Source organism: Nicotiana tabacum, chromosome 23, assembly GCF_000715075.1.
Source record: "Nicotiana tabacum cultivar K326 chromosome 23, ASM71507v2, whole genome shotgun sequence".
Classification (NCBI taxonomy): domain Eukaryota; kingdom Viridiplantae; phylum Streptophyta; class Magnoliopsida; order Solanales; family Solanaceae; genus Nicotiana; species Nicotiana tabacum.
In genome coordinates this window covers 23,445,194-23,469,646 of record NC_134102.1, presented here as the reverse complement: position 1 = coordinate 23,469,646, position 24,453 = coordinate 23,445,194, and the positions used below count along the sequence as shown (strand labels likewise).

General features: G+C 39.5%; 1 protein-coding gene across 4 annotated transcripts; it reads right to left on the bottom strand.

Annotated features, from left to right (window-relative positions):
* Positions 1 to 11,582: 11,582 nt before the first annotated feature.
* On the bottom strand, positions 11,583 to 18,937 carry LOC107782081 (homeobox-leucine zipper protein MERISTEM L1). Of its 4 annotated transcripts, XM_016602911.2 has the most exons (13): positions 18,747 to 18,934; positions 18,083 to 18,543; positions 17,387 to 17,657; positions 17,056 to 17,173; positions 16,742 to 16,930; positions 15,693 to 16,127; positions 15,502 to 15,603; positions 14,705 to 14,908; positions 14,427 to 14,595; positions 13,781 to 14,052; positions 13,503 to 13,598; positions 12,736 to 13,122; positions 11,583 to 11,945 (listed from the first exon to the last, which is right to left on the bottom strand). In XM_016602911.2, the coding sequence occupies exons 3-12, from the start codon at positions 17,608 to 17,610 to the stop codon at positions 12,748 to 12,750; spliced, it is 2,184 nt and encodes a 727-aa protein (XP_016458397.1). In that variant the 5' UTR covers positions 17,611 to 17,657; positions 18,083 to 18,543; positions 18,747 to 18,934; the 3' UTR covers positions 11,583 to 11,945; positions 12,736 to 12,747. The 4 variants fall into 4 exon arrangements, with proteins under 4 accessions (XP_016458397.1, XP_016458396.1, XP_016458398.1 ...); XM_016602910.2 differs by lacking the exon at positions 18,083 to 18,543 and having other exon boundaries at positions 18,747 to 18,937; XM_016602912.2 differs by having other exon boundaries at positions 18,083 to 18,936.
* Positions 18,938 to 24,453: the final 5,516 nt, after the last annotated feature.

Here is a 24,453-nt window from a genome sequence, read left to right as displayed (position 1 = left end):
CTTCTTCTTTAACGTTAAGATAAATATTTTTTAATACTTTGTGTTTCAATTTCTTCTGGTTCAAGGATTGCTTCAGTGAATTTATACGATGAGGTCTTTTAGTTTGGATTTTAGTTCATGTGCTGTTTTCAACATCATAGCACCTAGAAGTTTAAAATTCGTAGAATTTGCTTGCTGTCATAGATCAACATAATTTTCTCTTGATTTCTGTATACGGTCGAAATAGATTTCGGCCTTCTTACATTCGATCGAGTTCAAGTGGTAAGAAGTCAGAGTGAGATTTTAGGAGTGAGCTCCGAAGTCAGTACTAACGAGCCTCGAGTCAGAAGGTTGCTCGAGGAGTCGGCTCGATAACCTTATCGAGCCCGTGACCGAATCGATCCGCAAGGCACTGCTTCGAGGTCGGAAATGCGCGATGCCCATCACGAAGGTCGAACTCGAGCCAAGACCGAAGGGCTCGACCCAGCAATGAGTTCGAGCCAGTATCGAGCTCACACACAAGAGCCGTTGCAACCACACCAAGAGAGAGAATCTTGGCGGGAATCGAGGAAGAGACAAATCATCATGGGTCCTCCACTATATGCTTTATTTTATTATTTTTGGTTATGACTCTCTACTATAAAAGAGGGAATCCTTGTAAGCTATGCACAGACCAAACACATGGAATAGATTGGAACAAAAAGATCTTTTCTCATATACAAAGATCTCCTTGTGCTCGTTTTACTGGATCTTATTCATTCTTTCTGTTCATCATTGTCATTCTCATAATCAAAATACTCGTATTGTTATCTTTATATCAAAGGGTATTACGTATCCTTAGAACCATACATAAATTTAACATTATCCGATTTTTCGGGTAAACAGTTTGGCACCCACTGTGGGGCTAAGGATAACAGTGATTGTTTGATATAAATCTACAGTACACACTAGCTTACAACTTCAAATCAGCAATGGTTTTACCTATCGACCACGAAGCCGGCCTTCAAGGTGAAACCAACAACTTGGCACCCGGGGCCGGAAGGCCACTTGACGATGGCACTGAGGCTCGAATCGAAGTACCCGAAATTCGAGCCGAAGTACCATTGGATGTCAATTCACAAATAGATCTGGAGGCGAATCAATGTTCCGAACCGGAAAGAAGCATTCAAGGGGTACTCGATCCGTAGCCCGAGACACCCATAACGCGGGGGAAATCGGGGCCAGCTTACATATGATCTTCAAGATGCTACAAGCTCAACAAGTAGCGATAGCTCAGTTACAGAGCTAAACTCATATACAAAGCAGACCGGATTCCAATCCGCTTTGAGAAATCACCCCCAGAACGGAGCCCGCCATAGTGAAATCAAACGAGCAAGAATCGGGGACTACTCCCGATATTACTAAATTGCTCAAGAAACTCACAAAACGAGTCGAAACCAACGACAAGAGAGAGGAAACGTACAATGCCAGGGTCGATCAAATCCCGGGGGCTCCACCAATGATAAAAGGGCTTGATTCGAAAACATTCATACAAAATCCTTTTCCCTCGTGTGCGGCACCAAAACCAATCCCCAAAAAATTCTATATGCCCGAAATTCCTAAATATAACGGTACAACCGATCCTAACGATCATGTCACTTCTTACACATGTGCCATCAAAGGTAACAATTTGGAGGATGATGAGATCAAATCCGTGTTGTTGAAAAAGTTCGGGGAGACCCTCTCGAAGGGAGCAATGATCTGGTATAATAATTTACCACCAAATTCCATCGACTCTTTTTCCATGTTAGCAGATTCGTTTGTAAAAGCACACGCTGGTGTCATAAAGGTTGCGACAAGGAAGTCAGACCTCTTCAAAGTAAAGCAAAGGGGTAATGAAGCGCTGAGGGAATTCGTATCCCGATTTCAAATGGAACGCATGGAATTGCCACCGGTCACAGACGATTGGGCCGTACAAGCTTTCACCCAAGGTTTGAACGAGCTATGTCTTACAACAGCACGTCAGCTGAAACAAAATTTGATCGAGTATCCAGCAATAACTTGGGCAGATATACACAACTGATATCAATCGAAGATTAGGGTCGAGGATGATCAGTTGGGAGCCCCGTATGGACCCATACATCAGAAGAGGACAACTACTAAAAACCAAAGGGAGATCAATAGAGAACAAAGGTCGAACAAAGACCGATATCAACCGTACGTCGCAGATCGGATGAATAACGGTTCAGCATGCAATACAGTTCGGAACAATCGAAGGATTGATCGAGGGAAAAGTTCTCGGGGACTTATGAGCAAGAGCGGCTTTGATAAAAATGCCGATCCTATAGAAGCACCTCGATTATCAGAATATAACTTCAGCGTTGGTGCATCCGCCATCGTGTCGGCTATCGGACGCATCAAAGACACTAAATAGCCTCGATCGATGCAGACCGATCCTGCCCAAAGGAATACCAATCAAATGTGAGAATATCATGGCACCCATGGCCATAGAACGGAAGATTGCAGGAAACTAAGAGAGGAAGTAGCCCGCTTATTTAACAAAGGACACCTTCGGGAATTTCTAAGTGATAGAACGAAGAACCATTTTAAAAACAGGGATTTTGATAAGCAAAACGAGCAAGAAGAACCGCAGCACGTCATTCACATGATCATCAGCGACGTCGATACCCCTCAGGGACCGGTGCTTAAACGCACTAAAATATCGATTGTGAGGGAAAAGCGATCTCGGACTCAAGATTACGCACCCATGGGGACTTTGTCCTTCGAGGATGAAGATGAAGAAGGAGAAGGAGTCATCCAACCTCATAACGATGCACTGGTAATATCCGTACTCATGAATAAAACTAAAATTAAGCGTGTGTTAATCGATCCAGGTAGTTCCGCCAACATCATTAGATTGAAGGTCGTAGAACAGCTCGGCCTGCAGGATCAGATCATACCCACAACTCTGGTTCTAAACGGATTCAATATGGCATGTGAAACCACCAAAGGTGAGATAATCCTACCAATAAACGTGGCCGGAACCATCCAGGAAACAAAGTTGCATGTGATCGAAGGCGACATGAGATATAACGCCCTTTTCGGAAAGCCATGGATCCACAACATGAGAGTTGTACCTTCGACCTTACACCAGGTCCTCAAATTCCCAACATCGAGAGGTGTTGAAAATAGTGTACGGAGAACAACCGGCCGCAAAAGAAATATTCGCCGTCGAGGAAGTAAAATCAGTATCCCCGCCTTCGCCGATAAAGGGATCGAGCTCAGAAGGAGAGCGGAATACCAAATAGCAACCACAGACGTCGGCTTCGACCCAGCCAGATAACCAGAAGATCGAAGAAGATGATCAGAGGATCCCTCGATCCTTCGTGATCCCCGATGATTCCGACGCCACCAAATCAACAATTGAGGAACTGGAGCAAGTCATACTAATCGAGCACTGGCCCGAACGAAAGGTATACTTGGGAACAGGGTTGAGCCCCGAACTTAGGAAGAAACTTATTCGATTTCTTATTGATAACATTGATTGTTTTGCCTGGTCCCATTTAGATATAACAGGGATCCCACCGGACATAACGACGCATCGGCTAAGCTTGGACCCTAGGTTCAGACCGGTGAAGCAAAAAAGAAGACCCCAGTCCGAGGAAAAGCACGCATTCATAAAGGACGAGGTAACCAAACTTCTCAAGATAGGGTCCATTCGGGAGGTGAAATATCCCTAATGGTTAGCCAATGTGGTTGTAGTGCCTAAAAAGGGAACAAACTTAGAATGTGTTTGGACTATAAGGATTTGAACAAAGCATGCCCCAAAAATTCCTTTCCGCTGCCTAACATCGATTGCATGATCGATACCACGACCGGCCACGAGATCCTCACTTTTCTAGATGCCTATTTCAGGTATAATCAAATCCAGATAAACCCGGAGGACCAGGAAAAGACCTCATTTGTAACCAAATATGAAACATATTGTTATAATGTGATGCCCTTCGGGCTAAAAATGCTGGGGCTACTTACCAAGGCCTAGTAAATAAAATGTTCGATGAACAAATAGGTAAATCAATGGAAGTTTATATTGATGACATACTAGTTAAGTCCCTGCGCGCAGAGGACCATTTGGCCCACTTGCAGGAAACGTTCGAGATTTTGAGGACATACAACATGAAGCTCAACCCCGAAAATGTGCTTTCGGGGTCGGTTCGGGCAAGTTCCTCGATTTCATGGTATCAAATTGGGGAATCGATATTAACCCCGACAAAATCAAAGCCATCGAAGACATCGCCATCATGGATAGCGTGAAAGCTGTACAAAGGCTAACGGGACGGATTGCAGCCTTAGGCCGATTCATTTCGAGATCATCAGATCGAAGTCACAAATTTTTCTCTCTACTAAAAAAAAAGAACGATTTCGCTTGGACACGGGAATGCTAACAAGCATTAGAGGAACTAAAACGATATCTATCAAGCCCACCACTACTTCACACTCCAAAAACAGACGAAAAAATTTGCTTGTACTTGGAAGTATCGGAAGTCGCCGTAAGCAGTGTCCTAGTTCGGGAAGAGCAAGGTACGCAATTTTCTGTTTATTATATAAGTCGGACCTTAGGAGAAGCGAAAACTAGGTATCCGCACCTAGAAAAATTGGCACTTGCACTGATAAGCGCCTCTAGAAAGTTAAGACCGTACTTTCAATGTCCCCCCATATGCCTATTAACCGCCTACTCTCTTCGTAATATTTTGCATAAGCCCGAACTATCAGGACGATTGGCCAAATGGGCCGTCGAACTCAGTGGGTACGATATCGAAAATCAACACCGTACGACCATCAAGTCTCAAATTTTAGCAGACTTCGTGGCCGATTTCACACCAACCCTCATACCCGAAGTCGAAAAAGAACTCCTGTTGAAATCAGGTACATCATCGGGGGTATGGATCCTTTTTACGGACGAGGCTTCGAACGTGAAAGGGTCCGGGCTAGGCATAGTTTTGAAACCACCCACGGATAACACTATTAGGCAATCTATTAAAACTATCAGGTTGACTAACAATGAGGCCGAGTATGAAGCCATGATTGCAGGTCTCGAGCTAGGTAGAAACTTGGGAGCAGAAGTCATTGAAGCCAATTGTGACTCTTTGCTGGTGGTGAGTCAAGTAAACAAAACCTTCGAAGTTCGAGAAGGTAGAATGCAAAGGTATTTAGACAAACTGCTTGTCACTTTGCACCATTTCAAATAATGGACTTTACGGCATGTTCCACGAGAACAAAATAATGAGGCTGATGCGCTTGCGAATTTGGGATCGTTGGTCGAGGTAGATGACTTGGGCTCGGGGTCTATTATTCAACTTTCGAGATCGGTAATCGAAAAAGGTCACGCCGAGATAAATTCTACAAGCCTAACCTGGGATTGGAGAAACAAGTATATTGAATACTTAAAGAGCGAAAAGCTCCCATCGGACCCTAAAGATTCTAGGACCCTACGGACAAAAGTTGCTCGATTCACGTTGGCTTCAGACGGAACGTTATACCAAAAGACATTCGATGGACCATTGGCAGTATGCTTGGGTCCGGGAGATACCGATTACATCCTACGGGAAGCGCACGAGGGCACTTGCGGGAATTACTCCGGTGCCGATACATTAGTTCGAAAAATAATCAGAGCAGAACATTATTGGAACGATATGGGCAAAGATGCGAAGGAATTTGTTCGTAAATGTGACAAATATCAAAGGTTTGCGCCAATGATCCATCAACCCGGAGAGCAACTTCACTCAGTCCTATCCCCATGGCCGTTCATGAAATGGGGAATGGATATCGTCGGCCCTCTGCTATCGACCCCAAGTAAAGCCAAATTCATTTTATTTATAACTGACTTTTTTTTAAATGGGTTGAAGCACAGGCATTCGAGAAAATAAGAGAGAAAGAAGTTATAGACTTTATTTGGGATCATATCATATGCTGATTCGGGATACCCGCCGAAATAGTATGTGACAATGGAAAGCAATTCGTTGGTAGAAAAGTAACAAAATTCCCCGAAGATCACAAAATAAGAAGGATACTATCAACACCATACCACCCCCAGTGGGAACGGACAGGCCGAATCAACGAACAAAACTATCATTCAAAACCTAAAGAAGTGGTTGAAAGACGCTAAAGGAAAAATGGAGAGAAATCCTGCCCGAAGTCCTTTGGGCGTATCGAACAACGTCAAAATCTAGTACGGGGGCGACCCCATTCTCCTTAGTATATGGGCTCGAAGCATTGATACCAGTCAAAGTCGATGAACCCAATACCAGATTTTGATTAACGATGGAAGAATCAAATAACGAGGCTATGAATACCAGCCTCGAATTATCGGACGAAAGAAGAGAAGCTGCTCTCGTCCGATTGACCGCCCAAAAGCAGCGAATCAAAAGATATTATAACGGAGGAACCAAGCTCCGCTATTTCAAGCCCGGGGACTTAGTGTTAAGAAAAGTCATCATCAATACCCGAAATCCAAACGAAGGAAAACTAGGACCATATTGGGAATGACACGTATACATCGACACGTGCTCGCATCGACCCGGGACGGATGAAGGATTCTCAACCTTAAAATCGATCTTTAGAGTAGATGGGCCGGGAACGTAGTCATAGGTGGACGGCTCCACCGATGCCTTGTCGCCGGACGGCCGTAAAGAAGAAGCTTTCTCTTTCTGAGGTACAGTTTTTGAAGTTTTGGCCATTGATATGAGAGGAATAAAGACAAAGGGAAGTGAAAAATTGACGACACCAAAACTCTGGTAGCGACGAGATAGAAAGAAAAGATGAGAAAATTTGGGGGAGTGAATGCATAAAAGTGGTAAGTGACAGATGTAGGAGTTATTTATAGGCTCGCATCATGGCGGTTCAATATCAGAGATGGCCGACCGCCATCTGACAAGCATTAAATACCTTGAAAGGCTAAATCGATGGGACAACTATCACATACGTCATAATCGATCCCTGTTAAAACGTCGGCTTATGACCCGATCGAACCACCAAAAATCACATCGATTCTCACTGCATCCTTCGTGAGAAACGAGGGGACTATTTGTATATGGTCGAAATAGATTTCGGCCTTCCTACGTTGGATCGAGTTCAAGTGGTAAGAAGTCGGAGTGGAATTTTGAGAGTGAGCTCCGAAGTCAGTACTAACGAGCCTCGAGGCCGAAGGTTACTCGAGGAGTCGGCTCGATAACCTTATCGAGCCTGTGACCGAATCGATCCGCAAGGCACTGCTTCGAGGTCGGAAATGCGTGACGCCCATCCCGAAGGTCGAACTCGAGCCAAGACCGAAGGGCTCGACCCAATAACGAGTTCGAGCCAGTATCGAGCTCACAAACAAGAGCCGTTACAACTGCACCAAGAGAGAGAATCTTGGCGGGAATCGAGAAAGAGATAAATCATCATGGGTTCTCCACTATATGCTTTATTTTATTATTTTTGGTAATGACCCTCTACTATAAAAGGGTGAATCCTTGTAAGCTATGCATATACCAAACACACGGAATAGATTGGAACAAAAAGATATTTTCTCATATACAAAGATCTCCTTATGCTCGTTTTACTGGATCTTATTCATTCTTTATGTTCATCATTGTCATTCTCATAATCAAAATACTCGCATTGTTATCTTTATATCAAAGGGTATTACGTATCCTTAGAACTATACATAAATTTAACATTATCCGATTTTTCGGGTAAACATAGTTGTTTTTAGTTTTTACTCTTTTTTACTTTATTCTTTATATCAAAATTTAAATTAAATTAGTTTTTAGGCCACTGGCCATATAATACTTGTATATAAAGTTGTCAATGGTTCGATTCAGCCGGTTATTTTATAAAATTTGTACCATATCAATTTTTCGATTATTTTATTATGTATAACCAAAATTAGACTTTTAGAAACCGTACCAATCATGTCGGTTTCTCTTCGGTATTGGTACGGTTCGGTTAATTTTCGATATTTTTTTAAATGTCACTAGTAGAAGCAGAATGCAACAACATACATACTTTTATATGACTTAACAAAACTCTCTAGACATTTTTATTATTTAAAGGGTGATGAATTAAGAAAACATAAAAGATGACCAGAGTATAGATCCATCAACTATTCTACAACAGTGTAAAAGAAACTAAGCAAAGACAAAGAAAATATAAATCACATGAGTGGAAAGTTATTAAGTAAGTTGGGACTCAAGAATAAAGTCTATAGAACATTAAATATTCGAAAATATAAATTTAAATCATACGAAAGAAAAAATATTCAATACATTATAGTTTGCTACTTATGATCGCTAGAATACCTTGTGTCTTGCTAGTGAATATGGTGGAAATAATTGAGTTTCAATAGTAGTATAATAGGTTTATTTAAAACAGCCTCTCTATCATCACAAGGTAGGGATAAGGTCTGCGTACACATTACCCTTCTCAGATCCCATGGTGTTGGATAATACTGGATATGTTGTTGATGTTGTAGAAGTATAATAGGTTTGAGAATAAGGATTTTGAGTTTAGTTATATGTTGGCTTGTAATCGTTCTCATAATTCAAGGCCCAAGAAAAATGTTAATGCTTTATTATTTTAAACTTAATATATAAATATATATTTTTCATGTAGATTTATTCGGTGCGGTTCGGTACTACCCTAATTATCGGTACGGTTATAGATTTATATAAAAACCTATGATTTTATTAAAAGAAACCTAAAAATCGATTTGGTGCGGTACAGTTCAGTCGGTTTAGTCTATTTTTAAATATCCATTAACACCCCTACTTGTATAGAGTACTAACTCTTAGGACACATGAATGAGAATTAAAACCCACCGGGGAACAGGCGTATTCCATCATGCAAGTGATCGGGGCAAATGTACAGATAACTATTCTCAGGGATGCTATTTAGAGATTAGGCAATACTTATTTTGTCCTGAAATTTTAAACTAAAAATCTTAACTTCAGGAAATCTCAAGACATTTTTGTCCTAAAAAATTAAATTGAAAAACTGAAATTTTAAACAGAGCAAATGCTTGAATATTAAATTTACACTGTTAATCATTTATGGTTTCTTGCAACTTGTGGCGATTTTAACCCATAAAGATTTTCTACTTTTTCAACTTGAATTCCACTGCGTATTTACCTTTCTCACACATTATTAGTATATTTCTCTTGGATGTTGTTACCGAAAAATGTAAAAGACATGCTTAATACGTTGAGCCATTAACTATTAGTTTGGAAAATATTGGGCTGGAGATAGGGGCGGCATAATATGGGTAAATCCGAAATTCAACCCGAATTTTCGAATTTTTTGAATTTTTGGTTTGGATTTTCAGATTATGGATTAGATTTTGAATTTCGGATTGGATATTGGATTTGGTACTTCGAATTTTTGGATATCCGAAAATCGAAAAAAATTTATTCTTAATATTTAGTCCATTTATCGGAATTTTTTCCTTCCTATACAATATTTGAAACTTATTTACTAAAATTATCCAAGTTTTGTATATTACCCGCCCTAAACAAGTTTTTCTTACAATTTATATACAATTCATTATTAGTACCTTAAATTAAGAGATTTTTCGCTTGGAAAAGGGCGTAATTGAAGGGAATGAAATTCAAATTGTTCTTTCATCTAAATAAGACTCCTTCCAGTTGTGTGTTACCTATTTTAAGCCATAATTAGCGTAACTCTTCTCTATCTTTGCCATAATTACCTATTTTAAGAAAAGAATAATGTATGGTACAACGACATACAAATTAAAAATAATTAACTTTCATACAAATTTTGATATATCTACAACAACATACATACTAAAAATAAATTTCATACAACTAATTATACAGTATACAACTTATTACAACTTTCATACATCATTCTTACCAAGTTAAATACAACTACAATATCATACAATGTAAATACAAATTTCATACAAATTTTATATAATATGTCTTTTGTATGTATTTTGTACTATATAATTTGTATATATTTTGTATGTTCTTGTGCTTCTTCTTCGAATTTCAATTAGAAAATCAGCCAAATCAAATCTAATCTTTACCAAATACTCTCAAAATTGAGATATAAACTCCATAGAATATTTTCAATCGTTTGCAATGACATCCAATCTAAACAAAAAATATTTTTTGAAAATCTGAATTCGAATTCAAAGTTTCGAAACTTTTTAATGGCTCTCAATAGTGGAGAGTCAAACACCTTCAAAATTTATTGATTGACAATTCAATTCGAATAATCCAGCCAAATAATTAATATATATTTACTGCTAGCCCGCATCGGAACACCAACAAGAAAAAAGGGAAGTATAGAAAAGCTCCAAACTCCAGCCATGGCAAAATTCAAATTGATAAAAAATTAATCCCTTTCACCGCCATTGTTAGAGAAAATTATGAGCTTTAGAAGAAAAATTTTGTAGAATCGATGTAGAGAGAGAGTTTGTTTCAAAGAGTGAAAGAAGAAAATCCATTAGAAAGATTGGGTTGGTCCGGGTAAGTAAGGAATTATGAGGATTTTTCGGGATTTACTAAATTAAAAGGTTACAATCAAGGGATACTCATTTAAAACTAATTTGTATATAATTGGTAAATTGTATATAACCATGAAAATAAGTTAAAACTTGATTAGGGAGGGTAAATAAGTTTCAAATATAGTATAGGTAGGTAAAAATCCCTTATTCATATGCCAATAATAATAAGTTCAATACCCTACCCATTAGATATTGTCTCATATTACTACTTCTTATCGATTGCGTTAATGTCTGTTGCATTTCCTTGATAATAATTTCATTACTTGATATTTTACTTGGATGATTGCGGTGAGAATGAGAAACTTTTTAGACAATTTAACATGAGTCCTTCGTTTAGATATTCATTTTTGTAAAAAGATGAAACATCCCAACTTATAAGCTCAAAACCAAAAATTCAAAATATCCAAACCGATTAATCTGAAATCGAACTTAAAAATCCGATCCAATCTGAACTTATCTGGATTGGATTTGGATTGCCATTTCTTCACTCCGAAAATCGAAAATCCAAACCGAAATTTTCATATCCTATCTGAACTGCCCGAATACCCACCCCTAGCCGGAGATCGCAGTCGAATCACCTAAATATGATCCCATTGCAATAAAATTATGTATTGAGTCAAGAAAATAAAAAATATGAACAAAGTATCAATATATAATACTTAGTGTAGATAAGTTGCTTTTGCCAATAATCAAACTACTTAGTGTAGATAAGTTGTTTTCGCCAATAATCAAACTCATTTCTTCATTAGAAATCAAGAACAAATTTTCAAAATTCATAAAATATGAGGAAATTCTTCAAGAGTGAGCTTCCTAAATCAACATAATGTATTGTTTGTTTGTGCAGTCCGGTGCGCTAAGCTCTCGCTATGCACTATATTCGGGGAAGGGTCGGACCACAAGGGTCTATTGTACGCAGACCCTGCATTTCTGCAAGAGCCTGTTTCCACGGCTCGAACCCGTAACCTCCTGATCACATGAAGACAACTTTACCGGTTACGCCGAGGTTCCCCTAAATCAGCATAATGTGCGTGATTGAAAAACACGATACTCAATAAAATGGATAAAATCATCTATATATATATTCTTTTAAAACAATTTAGATTTTAAAAATATAAATCTTTAATGTACTTCTAGATTTTAAAAATAAAAGTGCAACACAAAAGACTAGATTTGACTGATGGGAGTAAGGAGAAGGATTGTTTACATCAAAGTTAATTAAGTTCATTAATCGTGAAGTCAATACCCGAACCTATTTTACACTTGCGGGATGGTGAAATACTTCTGCTTGTTTTTCTTGCCAAACAAACACCACACAGCAAGGATTACTTGAGGTGCGTTCTTGACTTCTTTCCCTTCTCCTCTCTTCATATATTTATACTAAAACTCATCTTTCTTGGCTATTTCCTCCTCTTGAATTTGACTGCAGTATCCAATAAATTAAAATGGTTAGTTTAAGCATAATAAGCTACCAACGAAACTTGATTAGACTGCATCCATCCCAATTTATGTGACGGTATTTGACCGAACACAAAGTTTAAGAAAGAATGAAAAACATTTGAAACTTGTGGTTTAAAATGAGCCATAAATATTTATAAAGTTATAAATCATCTCATTAAGGGTAAGAGGGACACTATTGTTAAAGTACTAAATATAGAAATGTGTCATTGGGGACTAACTAAAGAAAATAGTATCACATAAATTGGGACGGAGTGAGTAAGAAAATACTTGATAAATAACACCATAACATACGGGCAAAGTCTAAACCAAAATTTAAACTCATTAAGTTCATATCTAGTAATTGTGTGATTTTAAGAACATTTTACATGTATGAGTATAATTCCAGTCAAAATCAATGTATTCAGTTGAACTCGTTGCATACATGTTCCCTAAGGTGTTTGTTGATGGAATTATTTATTTATTTAATTAGCTTTTGTTGGATGTAAGAACAAAGTCTTACATTGACAATTGAAAGGGGAAAAAAATGCTATATATGGATATTCTTTGTAGAAATGTATCTTTGGGCCAGCTTATCCCATCAGATTTCTAAAACATCTTAGAGAACTTCTTTTGACCACTTCTCAGAAAATCATTTTTGTGAACACTTAACAAAACAAAGAAAAGCTTTGTTTTACACAAAATTTTCCAAATAAATTATCCAAACACGTATATGATGCATCTTAACAGATAAAACTTATATAACAAAGTGTTACCTCAGATTAGCATTATGCGCTTTCGCATACTATGGAAGCTTTGATCCTTTCAACAGTGCATTTGATGAGACTATTAACAGTTGCAACTGATCCAAGCGATAGTTTCGCAGTTGGGACTGAATCAACTAATATCTGAAATGCAACAGTGAGTAACGAACCACCCGCAGAATTAGTCTCAAGATTAATTCCAACACCATTAGTAGTAGCAGAACCGTCAGGGAGTATTGCAAAACCAGAAGGCAAAAGAGCCACATAATCAGGATCGCCACCACTTAATACCACATTCATTGCTGCTATATCAACCGGCGCGTAAATAACGTACGAGCCGGTTGAATCAGTGCAACTCTCTTGGAGTATCAGCATATTATTCTGGCTTGAGTTTCCACTCTACAATAAGAAATTAAATTCCCAATTTCATTAGCATTTCTTGTTTCTGATATAAAATATTCTGATGTCAAGTAGGATATAATTTTCGATAGCCATCTCATTAATAAAAAAATTGTGTAATAAATTGGATCCATCTGCCCGGCAAGCAATTTCTTAGCAAAAGGCAGCCCAGTGTACTAAGCTCCCGCTATGCGCGGGGTCCGGAGAAGGGCCAGACCACAAGAGTCTGTTGTACGCAGGCTTATCCTGCATTTCTGCAAGAGGTTGTTTCCACGGCTCGAACCCGTGACCAGGGCACATGGCAGCAACTTTACCAGTTACGCCGAGGCTCCCTTTCTTAACAATTTCTTAAGAGAGAAGCAGATATATAGAGTACTTACATTAACGCGCAGTAGAGAGACACTGTTGCCAGAATCACGACCATTTGCAATATGTGCCATTTCTTGAACTAGGCCACCATTTGAAAGAATATCCCACTGCACACAGTTTAGAAATCGTAGTAACTCAGTTGGTTAATTATCAGAACTTTCACTTTGTTGGTGAGGGTTTGCTTCCTTACCGTATAATAATCCCCTTTCACTACCCCTATATATAATTAAAAAATGAAAATGATGTGCATGTATAATATATGCAAATCAATTGCTTCATCAATATTTACCTCATTTCTCGAATTCTCATTCCGAAGAAAGTCAAAAACTCTCTTAGTAGGAACTGGCAGCCAAAATGAAGTAGCTGCACTCAGTACAATACCAGGAGGTCTTCCTGGATCATCTATACTCTTTCTGGTCATTACTCTCACATCATCAGCACCACTTCCAGATAATGTTGTCCATGTGTGAGCCGTTGATGCACCAACGCCCGCACAAAAGCTCATCACCATTCTCTCAGCAAGTTTTAACATACTTTTTCTACCTTCTGGACTTGTAATGACTGCACAGAATTAAACAACAGAAATCATGATTTCAAGAAAATTTAATTTCCAATTACTCCCTCTCTCCAATTTTATATATATAGTGGGGTTCACAGTAAGAGGGTCAACTGAACAAGCTCATTGTATGCTAAGATTAGTACTCGCTTTGTTCCAGTTTACGAGAATCTATCTCCTTATTAGTATGTTCCATAAAGAATGATTCCTTTCTAAATTTAAAAACAGTTCAACTTAAACTTCTAATTCTACCTTTAGTGAGAAGCTTTTATAGACACACAATCACTCGGGCATGTTTAACACCACAACTTTCAAAAGAATTATAGCCACACAAATGTTATGACTTGTTTAACACCACAAGTTTTAAAATTTTACGTACCATCTCCAGTTGGGATGTTATTGGCCATTACACTAGCAAGTCGTTCACATTGTCTATCTAATGTTGCTACCCATCGTTTAGCTCCAAACGCGAGGCCTGAATTCACAAGAGGTCTATAGATGCTGTGTACAGCTCTATCGTCCACCTCAACATGTTCGATCCACGTTATCTGTTATAACCCATTAAAATAGATTACTATTGTAAATATGTATGTAAGTTAATTTTATTGAAGTACAATGTATAGTGTGAAACTGTTAGAATTTTAGGAGTGGCTTTACCTTAGAGTAACCATTTGGCAATTCTTGAATTAAACAACCAGATGGCCTTCTTCTACAACGTGACACTACTGAAGTAGGGCGCAAATTGTCTAAGGAAACATCAACCACTGCCCAAGTCCCATCAGCATGTTGTTTACAGTATCTTACGAAATAGTTTTCACGAGTTGGAACAAGCGGTGAGGGGACTTGGAACTCAGCTGTCATCTAAAAGTGAAAAATAACAACAAACAGGTATTAGAAAGTAAAGTACGGCAAGTTGATCCGAATATCACAGTTATTATAAAAAAAGAAAAGAAAAAAAGAAAGAAGATACTCTAGGCCGAGATACTCTAATAGAGAATAAGACTTTTTCTCATTTTAGGGATGTCAAATTAGGGTAAAAAATGTAATTAATTCTACCTGTCCAAACTTGGGTGAGTTAGATTAGCCCATCTAAAAGATTGGGCTAAATTGAGGTACACATGTAGCTTAAATTGACTCATAAAAGAAGTCATCAAAATATAGAAAAATTAATTTTATGAGTTTAAATTTAATTAAATAAAAGGTATTTAATACCTTGACTTTGTAAATAAATAATTTACTCCTACAACAGAACAAATAATTAAATAAAAAATATTGACCGCGGATTGTTTATTATCATTCAACTCCATTTATTATTTTAATCCGCTCAAATATAGTCCAACCCAGTCATGTGACACACCATCTAATCCCTAATATAAACATTTCTTTAACAATTACTCTTTTTGTGGGTGGATTGGGGTGGGGGTGGGGGTGAATTAATAAAATTTAAATCATACCACTTGCAAAGCTCCATTGTAGTTTCCTGCGACGCCAGTCGATAAGACTTCCAAAGTCGTTGCTTTTGATACTAGCCCAGCGAAAAAACTTGTCCATTGGTTCTGAAATCATTACGACATTTATCGTTAATTAGTAGTTGAACACCAAAATATATAATTGCATAATCAAGACTATATAATACAATTCCTACCACATCCATCAAAATTTCCACTAAATTAATGTGATTCATAATGACAACGGCCGATTCTCGTGACGCTTCAGATTTTAATCCCAATGACTTTGGTCCAACCCCTCGAGGAAATGTCCGAGCATATTCCTCCTCACTTAAAATCTCAGCGGAATTTTCTGAACTTTGAATCCACAAGGGTTCTCTAGTTTCAGCCAGTCTAATTAATTCCTCCATTGCTGCAACAGCTAGTTCAATAATCATTGGTTTATCGGCATCTGTAGGGCCAGAAATTGATCTAAGAAGGTCACCAGCATTGTACATTTCTCCTAATTGATGACCAAAACTTGCCACTCCAAGATCAAGTGAACGAGTTGGTGGTATAGGAGAAGGAAGTTGAGGATAATTAAGCATTGGTTTCCCAACATATTTTGCTGCAATCCCAGATATCCTGTCAATCTACAAGAACCATAAAATTAAATTATGTAATTAGCAGTGATAACATGGACTGTCTATACATTAGAGGTGGCAAAATAAACTTATTCTTTTAATAACATGCCCAACCCACCCAAATTTAAACCAGATGGGTTATGACCTGTTTGTTGAATTGACCAAACTGCTAAACCCGAAATGATCCATCAAAGTATTGAGGCAAAACGGGTTAAAATATGGGATTTTAACACAAATAGCCAATATACATAGAATATACACCGATTATACATATTTATACACATAGAATATATGAATTATACATATATTATACATCTGTCGGTTATTTTTAGTTTAAGTGATTAGGTGGGCAGCTATTTAGATTAATTCTTCTTAAAATATTGCAATCATTGCGTCAAAATGCAAACCCATTACCATCTTAACCCAATCCACCTTGACCTCCGCCCGTTTATTAATTTGATCCATTTTTAACCCCCGAAATTTGAATCAAACTCGTTCTTTTGCCACCTCTATTATATAAACACGCGCCTTTGTGGGACAAAAATTGACATATTTAAAAATTGAACTTAACGACTCTAAATTCTGAATTCGCCATTCTTGAGGCATAGGTTTTGATTAAGTACCTCTTCTCTTAGACGAGCATTTTCAATCCTCAAGTGCTGCTCATCAAAAGACATTTCGCCAATGGCAGCCGGCCCTCCACAATTTGGACATGTAGCAGTGCTAAGGGCTTCTTTATACCTTATGTTTTCGGCACGAAGTTTTTCATTCTCATTCCTCAATTGTGTGTTCTCATGGCGTTCGTGATGAGCCTGGGCAAAATGAAGAAAACAATGTCGTTGTACTGCAGTTATTACATTGAATGCTGGCTTTTAATGCTATTTTAAATTTTACGTTTGGAAAATTGATGCAGAAATAGAAAAGACTAGCTAATTACCTTCATTTGAGTACGCTTGTTTTGGAACCAAAACTTTATTTGCAAAGGCTCTAACCCTAATCTTTTCCCCAAGTCTTTCCTTTGTTTATCATCCGGATGAGGGCATTCTTTGAAAAACCTGTCAAATGACCAATTGATTAATTGCAATAACAACAACAAGAACGACAACAACAAATCTTGTATAATCCCACAAATGGGGCCTGGAAGGGCAGATAGTTCGTAGACCTTACCCCTACAGTGAATGTAGAGCGGCTGTTTCCAATAAACTCTCGGCACGCGAAAAAATAAAAATTATTTTTTGTGAAATTATGTCAATATAGGAATTGCTTACGCTTCCAATTCTTGGATTTGATGTTGTGTATGCCGATGGTATTGTTTTTTCTTGGGACGTTTATTAGGATCTTGATCATCTCCAGAAGGGGCTAACTCCGTGGTATCAGCGCCTGATTTGCTCTCAAATTCATCATCTCGAATCAAGTCCATCTCGTTTTCTGATGTTTTATGGCTCAAATCTAGCAAAAAATTATGGCTATCGAACATGTTTTGCTGAAACATCTTGACGAACTTTTCCTTCTTTGCAAAGCTAACTAAAGATTTTAAATCTGCGCCGAAACACAAAAGTAAAATAAATAAATCCATCTCTATGAACACACCAAAAATAGTACCCTAGTAGATCTTAAGAAGTACAAAAACTCAAGAAATGAAGATCAAAATATTGACATGTACGTGTATATAACTAGCTTAAAACCTTTCAATTAATAATGTGAAGAGGTGCATCTTTGTTTCCAATAATTTAACTTGAATAATCTCTATTGCCTATAATAGCTTAAGATCCAAGCAGATCCCAAGAATAGGAAGAGATATGATAAGAAAAGGGAACAGATAAACATGCAAGAATATAGAGAGTCAGCCAAGCCGCTGCTAAAACCACTTTTTTCAATGGATTTTACGACAGTGAAAATTGAACTCACACCTTGATTCTTACCGATACTATTAGACTGTAAAAGTTGGTGTTAAAACCACTTACTTTTCTCGAATTGAGCTTTTCAAGAAAACCCAAAAACAACCCTACATCTTGTTTCCTCCACCTTCAAGTCATACAACAATTTCTATCTCCTTTCTATATATGTAGGTAGCTGTGTAGTAGGAGGTTTTTTTGGCCTTTTGGTTTTGACTTGTTTAGAAGGTTAGGGCATAGAGTTTTGTATAGATAATATTCTCTGGTTTTATCCACGGAAAAGACTAATGTGAAAAACTAGAAGCAACAAACAAAGGAAGAAATGTCTCGGTTGTGGGAAGTCAAACAAAGAGTTTGGGAAAAGACTAAAATGAGAAAAAATTTAGCAAAAAAACAAAGAGCGAGTTGACATAGTGTGAACTCGAAAAACTGCTTATTGTTTTTCACTCTTTTTTCTTATTCACATTTATGTACTCATATAACGTCTACGAGAATCTCGGTACACTTCAACTTCACTGACATTTCTCTTTCTGCAAAAAATATAACGGAAAAAAAAGAAGAGGAGAAAATGGTAAGTCTCAAAAAAAAAAAAAAAAAGTGAAACTTACTACTACTACTAGGAGTACTAATTTTTGAAGCCTTGTAACAAAAGCAAGAACATGTTTTCTAGTATTAGGGTTAGAGGAGAGAGGTTATATATGGTTAAATCTGGTTTTAAAGCAAAGGGTTATACCATTTGGAGAGTGAAAAGGTAGATATGTTCTTAGGTGCAAACACATTTCTTGTGACTAGAATTTAAGAAGAATACTTGGGACAAGTATGAAAAAGAAAGAAGATAGACTTAATACAGAGAGAGGTGCTTTGGACTTTGGAGAGGATGAAGAGAAGGTGGAGAAGTTGTGGCAGCAAAGGAGTTATTGCAAAGCGTATTGAGAGGATGCAATAGCATTTATGGCTGCTAGAGCTGTTAATGTTGTTGTTGAAGAGAGAGGGGCAAAGAGAGTAGTTGTTTAAAGTTTTTTTTCTAGGGCGATGTAGACATTTTTTCATCCTTAATTAGTGACTTATATCGGCTATGGTTAGTAGAATCTAATATTTTGATTTAACATAAATTTGAGTAATATTTCAGCAAATATTAAATTTTGAATTCGTAATTTGAAGGTACAATGAGTTTGACCGCTAAAACCTTAATCTTCAATCCGCTTCTATGCTTTGTCAGAGATTTCGACTTCTTAATAATGAGAATGGAAAATTTTGTTATTGTAACTATCCGGCCGGTCGTTCTGAGAATTAAAACCCCGATCCTCCTAATATTTGCTTTTCCCATATTTGTTTCTGCTTTTGGGACTTGCCGGAATGATTGGTTATGAAATTCAGAGAGTTTTGGGATACTTAGTCCCTAATTGTGAGTTTAAGCCTTAGAGTTTGGACCGTAGTCGGAACTGTGTGAAGACGGATCCGGAATAGAATTCTGTCGACTCCGTTAGCTCCGCTGAGTGATTTTGGTGTTATTCGATGTGGTTTGAAGGCTCGACTAAGTTCGTATGGTATTTTAGGATTGGTTGGTATGTTTGGTTGAGGTCCCCGGGGCCTCGGGTGTGTTTCGGATGCTTAACGGAATGAACTTGGACTTAGAGGAATTTTTGGAGTTGCTGGTTCTGGTGTTTTCGCACCTGCGGTAGGGAGTCTGTAGGTGCGGCCTCGCAGAAGCGAGACTGGGATCGCAGGTGCGCTTTTAGGCCACGGAGTCAGTGGTCGCAGATGCGACGAGTGAGCCGCAGGAGCGGAGCCGCATCTGCGGAAGGGCAATCGCAGATGCGGAGGTGAGAAGGACCCAAGGTTCCGCAGAAGCGGACGATTGAGCGCAGAAGCGCATCCGCAGTTGCGGACTCATGCGCGCAGGTGCGGACCCAGCCCAAGTAAGTGGATTTCGCACCTGCGATGGATTGTCCACAGGTGCGTGACCGCACGTGCGGTCCTAGCTCCGCAGGTGCGAAAATCGCTGGGCAGGAAAGAGGATTTCGAGGGTTTGAAATTTCATAACACAAAATTCGATTTAGAGCTCGGTGGGAGACGATTTCTCAAGGGATTTTGAAGGAGAACTATTGGGTAACTAATTCTAACTCTATTTTGATCATAATACATGAATTTATTGTTGTTTTCCTCGTCTAATTAAGAAAATTGAGGGTAGAAGTTTGAAAATGGGGGAAAATATTCCCCAATTAAAAATCTGAGATTTGAATGGGAATTTGACGTCGGATTTAGATAATTTTTGTTCGAGTGAACTCGTGAGTGAATGGGTGTTCATAATTTATAATTTTTACCCGATTCCGAGACGTGGGCCCGGGGAGACTTTTTTTTGGGCGTTTTTCCTAATTTCACGCTTTAGCTTCGAATTAATTAGCTAAATTAGTTACTTGTAGTTATATTTACATTATGCAATTAATTTGAATAAATTCGGGCCATTTGGAGTCGGATACTCATGGCAAGGACTTTTTATCGAGGTGATTTGAGCGGTTCGAGGTAAGTGGCTTGCCTAACCTTGTGTTGGGACTTTTTTCTTAAGATGTTTGATATTAATTGATGTGTGAGTGCTGTGTACGTGAGGTGACGAGTACGTACATGGGCTATTATTGCAAAAATCCCATTTTTTTTCCTTTCTAATTCATAAACTGTTTTCCCTTATTAAATTGCACTAATACATTTAATTGTTTAGCTTAGATTAGAGGAGCATGCTTACGTGATTCAATTGCCTATTTGACATTATGTGCGCCATGCTTAGTTAATTCCCTATTTTCCTTATCCGTATTCAGTATAACTCGATGTCACACCTGTCATTTTATCTTGCGTTGCATATTTAAATTGGGACTACGGACGTATTCCGGGAGATCCCCCTATCTTGCATATTTACTTTGGGACTACGGACGTATTCTAGGAGATCCCCCAGCACTACATATTTACTTTTGGACTACAGACGTATTTCAGGAGATCCCCCAGCACTGCATATTTACTTTGGGACTACGAACGTATTCCGAAAAATCCCCTTGTACTGTATATTCATTTGGAACTACGGGACGGTATCCCGGAAGATTTCCCACTGTGTTTACCTTATTCTGAGCCGAGGGCCCCCTTAACTATTAAATTTTCGAGGATTTACTTTAACTGCGTTACCGTAAATTTTACTTATATCTTTTACTATTTTAATTTATTATATTTACTCCGGTAGGGCCTTGACCTGACCTCATCACTACTCGACCGAGGTTAGGCTTGGCACTTACTGGGTACCATTGTGATGTACTCATGCCCTTCCCTGCACATGTTTTCGTGTGCAGATCCAGGTGCGAGCTATCAGCCTCAGGGTTAGTGCGTGCTGCTGATTTTAGGAGACTTCAAGGTACTACTGCTTGCGTCCGCAGATCTTCGGAGTCCCCTTTTACTCCCTCGCCTAGAGATTTTCTTTATTATCTTCAGACTTTTGTATAGAGCTACATAGATTATAGCAGCTTGTGACTTAGTAATATTTCGGGTCTTGGAAAATTATTTTGTGTATGTCGAGTGGTACTACTCTTGGCTATTCACAATATGTTGTTTATCTTTAAAATGTTGTATTTTTTTTATATTTTTCGTAATATTAGGCTTACCTAGTCGTAAAGACTAGGTGCCATCACGACACCTTACGGAGGGTTAGTTTGGGTCGTGACAAGTTGGTATCAGAGCACTAGGTTCATAGGAGTCGCGAGTCATAAGCCAGTTTATTAGAGTCTCGCGGATCGGTGCGGAGACATCCGTACTTATCTTCGGGAGGCTATGTAACTGTTAAGAACAATCACATTTCTTTGATTTCCTTGTCGTGCGAGTTATTAACACCAAAAATTCTCAGATTCTATTCTATTCTTTCTCACATATGGTGAGGACCCGTACTAGGAGGACCGACGATCAGGCACCCAAGTCCCCTGTCAGAGCTGCCAGAGGCTGGGGTCGGGGTAGAAGACGACCACGCGGTGCAGCCCGAGCACTTGCGAGAGCTGCGTCAGAGGAGCCCCCAGCAGCTCCAGCTGGAGGGCCAGCACTAGAGATCTCTATTGCTACTCCAGCCCTCCAGGAGACTTTAGCTCAGTTCATGAGCATGTTCGGCACTCTGGCTCAGGCTGGACTATTTCTGATAGCTCCCGCTACATCTCAGGTCGGGGGAGGGGCATAGACTCCCACAGCCCGCACTCCTGAGCAGAAGGTCCAGGTTGATCAGGCCCCAGAGTATATTCCTATGCCCCCAGTGGCTCCGATTCAGCATGAGATCAGGCTAGCTACTTCTGAGGCAGAGCAGCTCAGACTTGAGACGTACAAGAAGTACCACCCACCTACTTTCAGCGGACTAGCTTCAAATGATGCTTTGGGTTTTCTTGAGGAGTGTCATCATATTTTCCGCACTATGGGCATTATGGAGACGAGTGGGGTTTCTTTCACCACTTTCCAGCTAAGGGGAGCGGCATATTAGTGGTGGCATGCCTATGAGCTGGGTAGTCCGGACGAGGCAGCCTCGCTCACTTGGACTCAGTTTTCAGAGATGTTCTTGCGTGAGTATGTTCCTCAGAGTCTCAGTAGCTCACTATGATTGTGTCGGAGTATGCAGTCTGTTTCAGTGAGTTAGCTCGCCATGCACCGACTCTGGTTGCTACAGTCAGAGAGAGGGTTCGTCGCTTCATTGAGGGACTCTACCCTAGTATTCGTACCAGTATGGCCAGGGAGTTGGAGATGGACATCACTTATCAGCAAGCAGTGAGCATTGCAAGGAGAGTGGAGGGCATGTTTGCCCGGGACAGAGAGGAGAGAGAGGCCAAGAGGTCTTAAGAGACTGGTCACTATTTAGGAGCTCGTGCGCCAGCAACACGCTATGGTAGGGGTTTTGTGAGTCGCCATGTTCATTCAGCTCTTCCAGCAGCCAGCGGTGTTCTAGCTCTACTTAGACCTCAGGAGCCCTATTATGCACCGCCAATATCCAGTATGCCTCCTACTCGAGGTGCTACTACCGGCCAGTCCAGCAGGCCAGGTCTGAGTCAGTCTCAGCCGTCGCGTCCTCTGAGAGGTTATTTTGAGTGTGGTGAGACTCGTCACATGGTTAGAGACTGCCCCAGAGCCAGGAGAGGTACACCTTCACAGACTTATCAGCCTCCACGTGCTCCACCGGGTCCTCCGGCCATTCTTCCAGCACCAGCTACCACCCCACCTCCTCAGCCAGCTCGAGGTGGAGGTCGGGGAGGTCGAGGTCGCCCTAGAGTGGGAGGCCAGGCTAGGTACTATGCCCTTCCAGCCCGTTTAGAGGCCGTTGCTTCATATTTAGTCATCACAGGTATCGTCCTTGTCTGTCATAGGGATGCATCAATATTATTTGACCCATGCTCTACGTATTCATATGTGTCTTCTTATTTTGCTCTACATTTGGGGATATCTCGGGATTCTTTGAGTTTCCCCGTTTATGTATCTACTCCCATAGGAGATTCTCTCATTATGGACCGTGTGTATCGGTCGTGTTTGATTGCTCTTAGTGGTTTTGAGACCGGAGCTGATTTGTTATTACTCAGTATGGTAGATTTTGATGTTATCTTGGGCATGGACTGGTTGTCGCCCCATTATGCTATTCTTGATTGTCACGCTAAGACCATGACGCTGGCTATGCCAGGTTTGCCGAGATTAGAGTGGAGAGGTACCTTAGAGTATACTCCCTGCAGGGTCATTTCATTTCTTAGGGTTCAACGAATGGTTAAGAAGGGGTGTGATGCATATTTGGCCTATGTGAGAGATGTCAGTATTGATACCCCTACAGTTGAGTCAGTTCCAGTAGTGAAGGACTTTCTAGATATGTTTCCAACTGATCTTCTGAGCATGCCGCCCAACAGAGATATTGATTTCGGCATTGATTTGTTACCGGGAACTCAACCCATATCTATTCCTCCTTACCGTATGGCTCTTCCTGAGTTGAAGGAGTTGAAAGAGCAGTTGCAGGAATTGCTTGATAAGGGTTTTATTAGGTGCAGTGTATCACCTTGGGGTGCTCAGGTCTTATTTGTGTAGAAGAAGGATGGCTCTATATGTATGTATATTGATTATTGGCAGTTGAAAAAGGTTACAGTGAAGAACATGTATCCTTTGCCTCGCATCGATGATTTATTTGATCATTTACAGGGTGCCAAGGTGTTTTTCAAGATTGACTTGCGATCTGGCTATCATCAGTTGAAGATTCGGGAGCCGGACATCCCGAAGACTGCTTTTAGGACCAGATATGGTCACTATGAGTTTCTTATCATGTCATTTGGGATGACCAATGCCCCAGCAGCCTTTATGCATTTGATTCACAGTGCTTTCCGGCCTTATCTTGATTCCTTCGTCATTGTGTTTATTGATGACATCCTGGTATATTCCCGATCTCGGGAATATTATGAGCA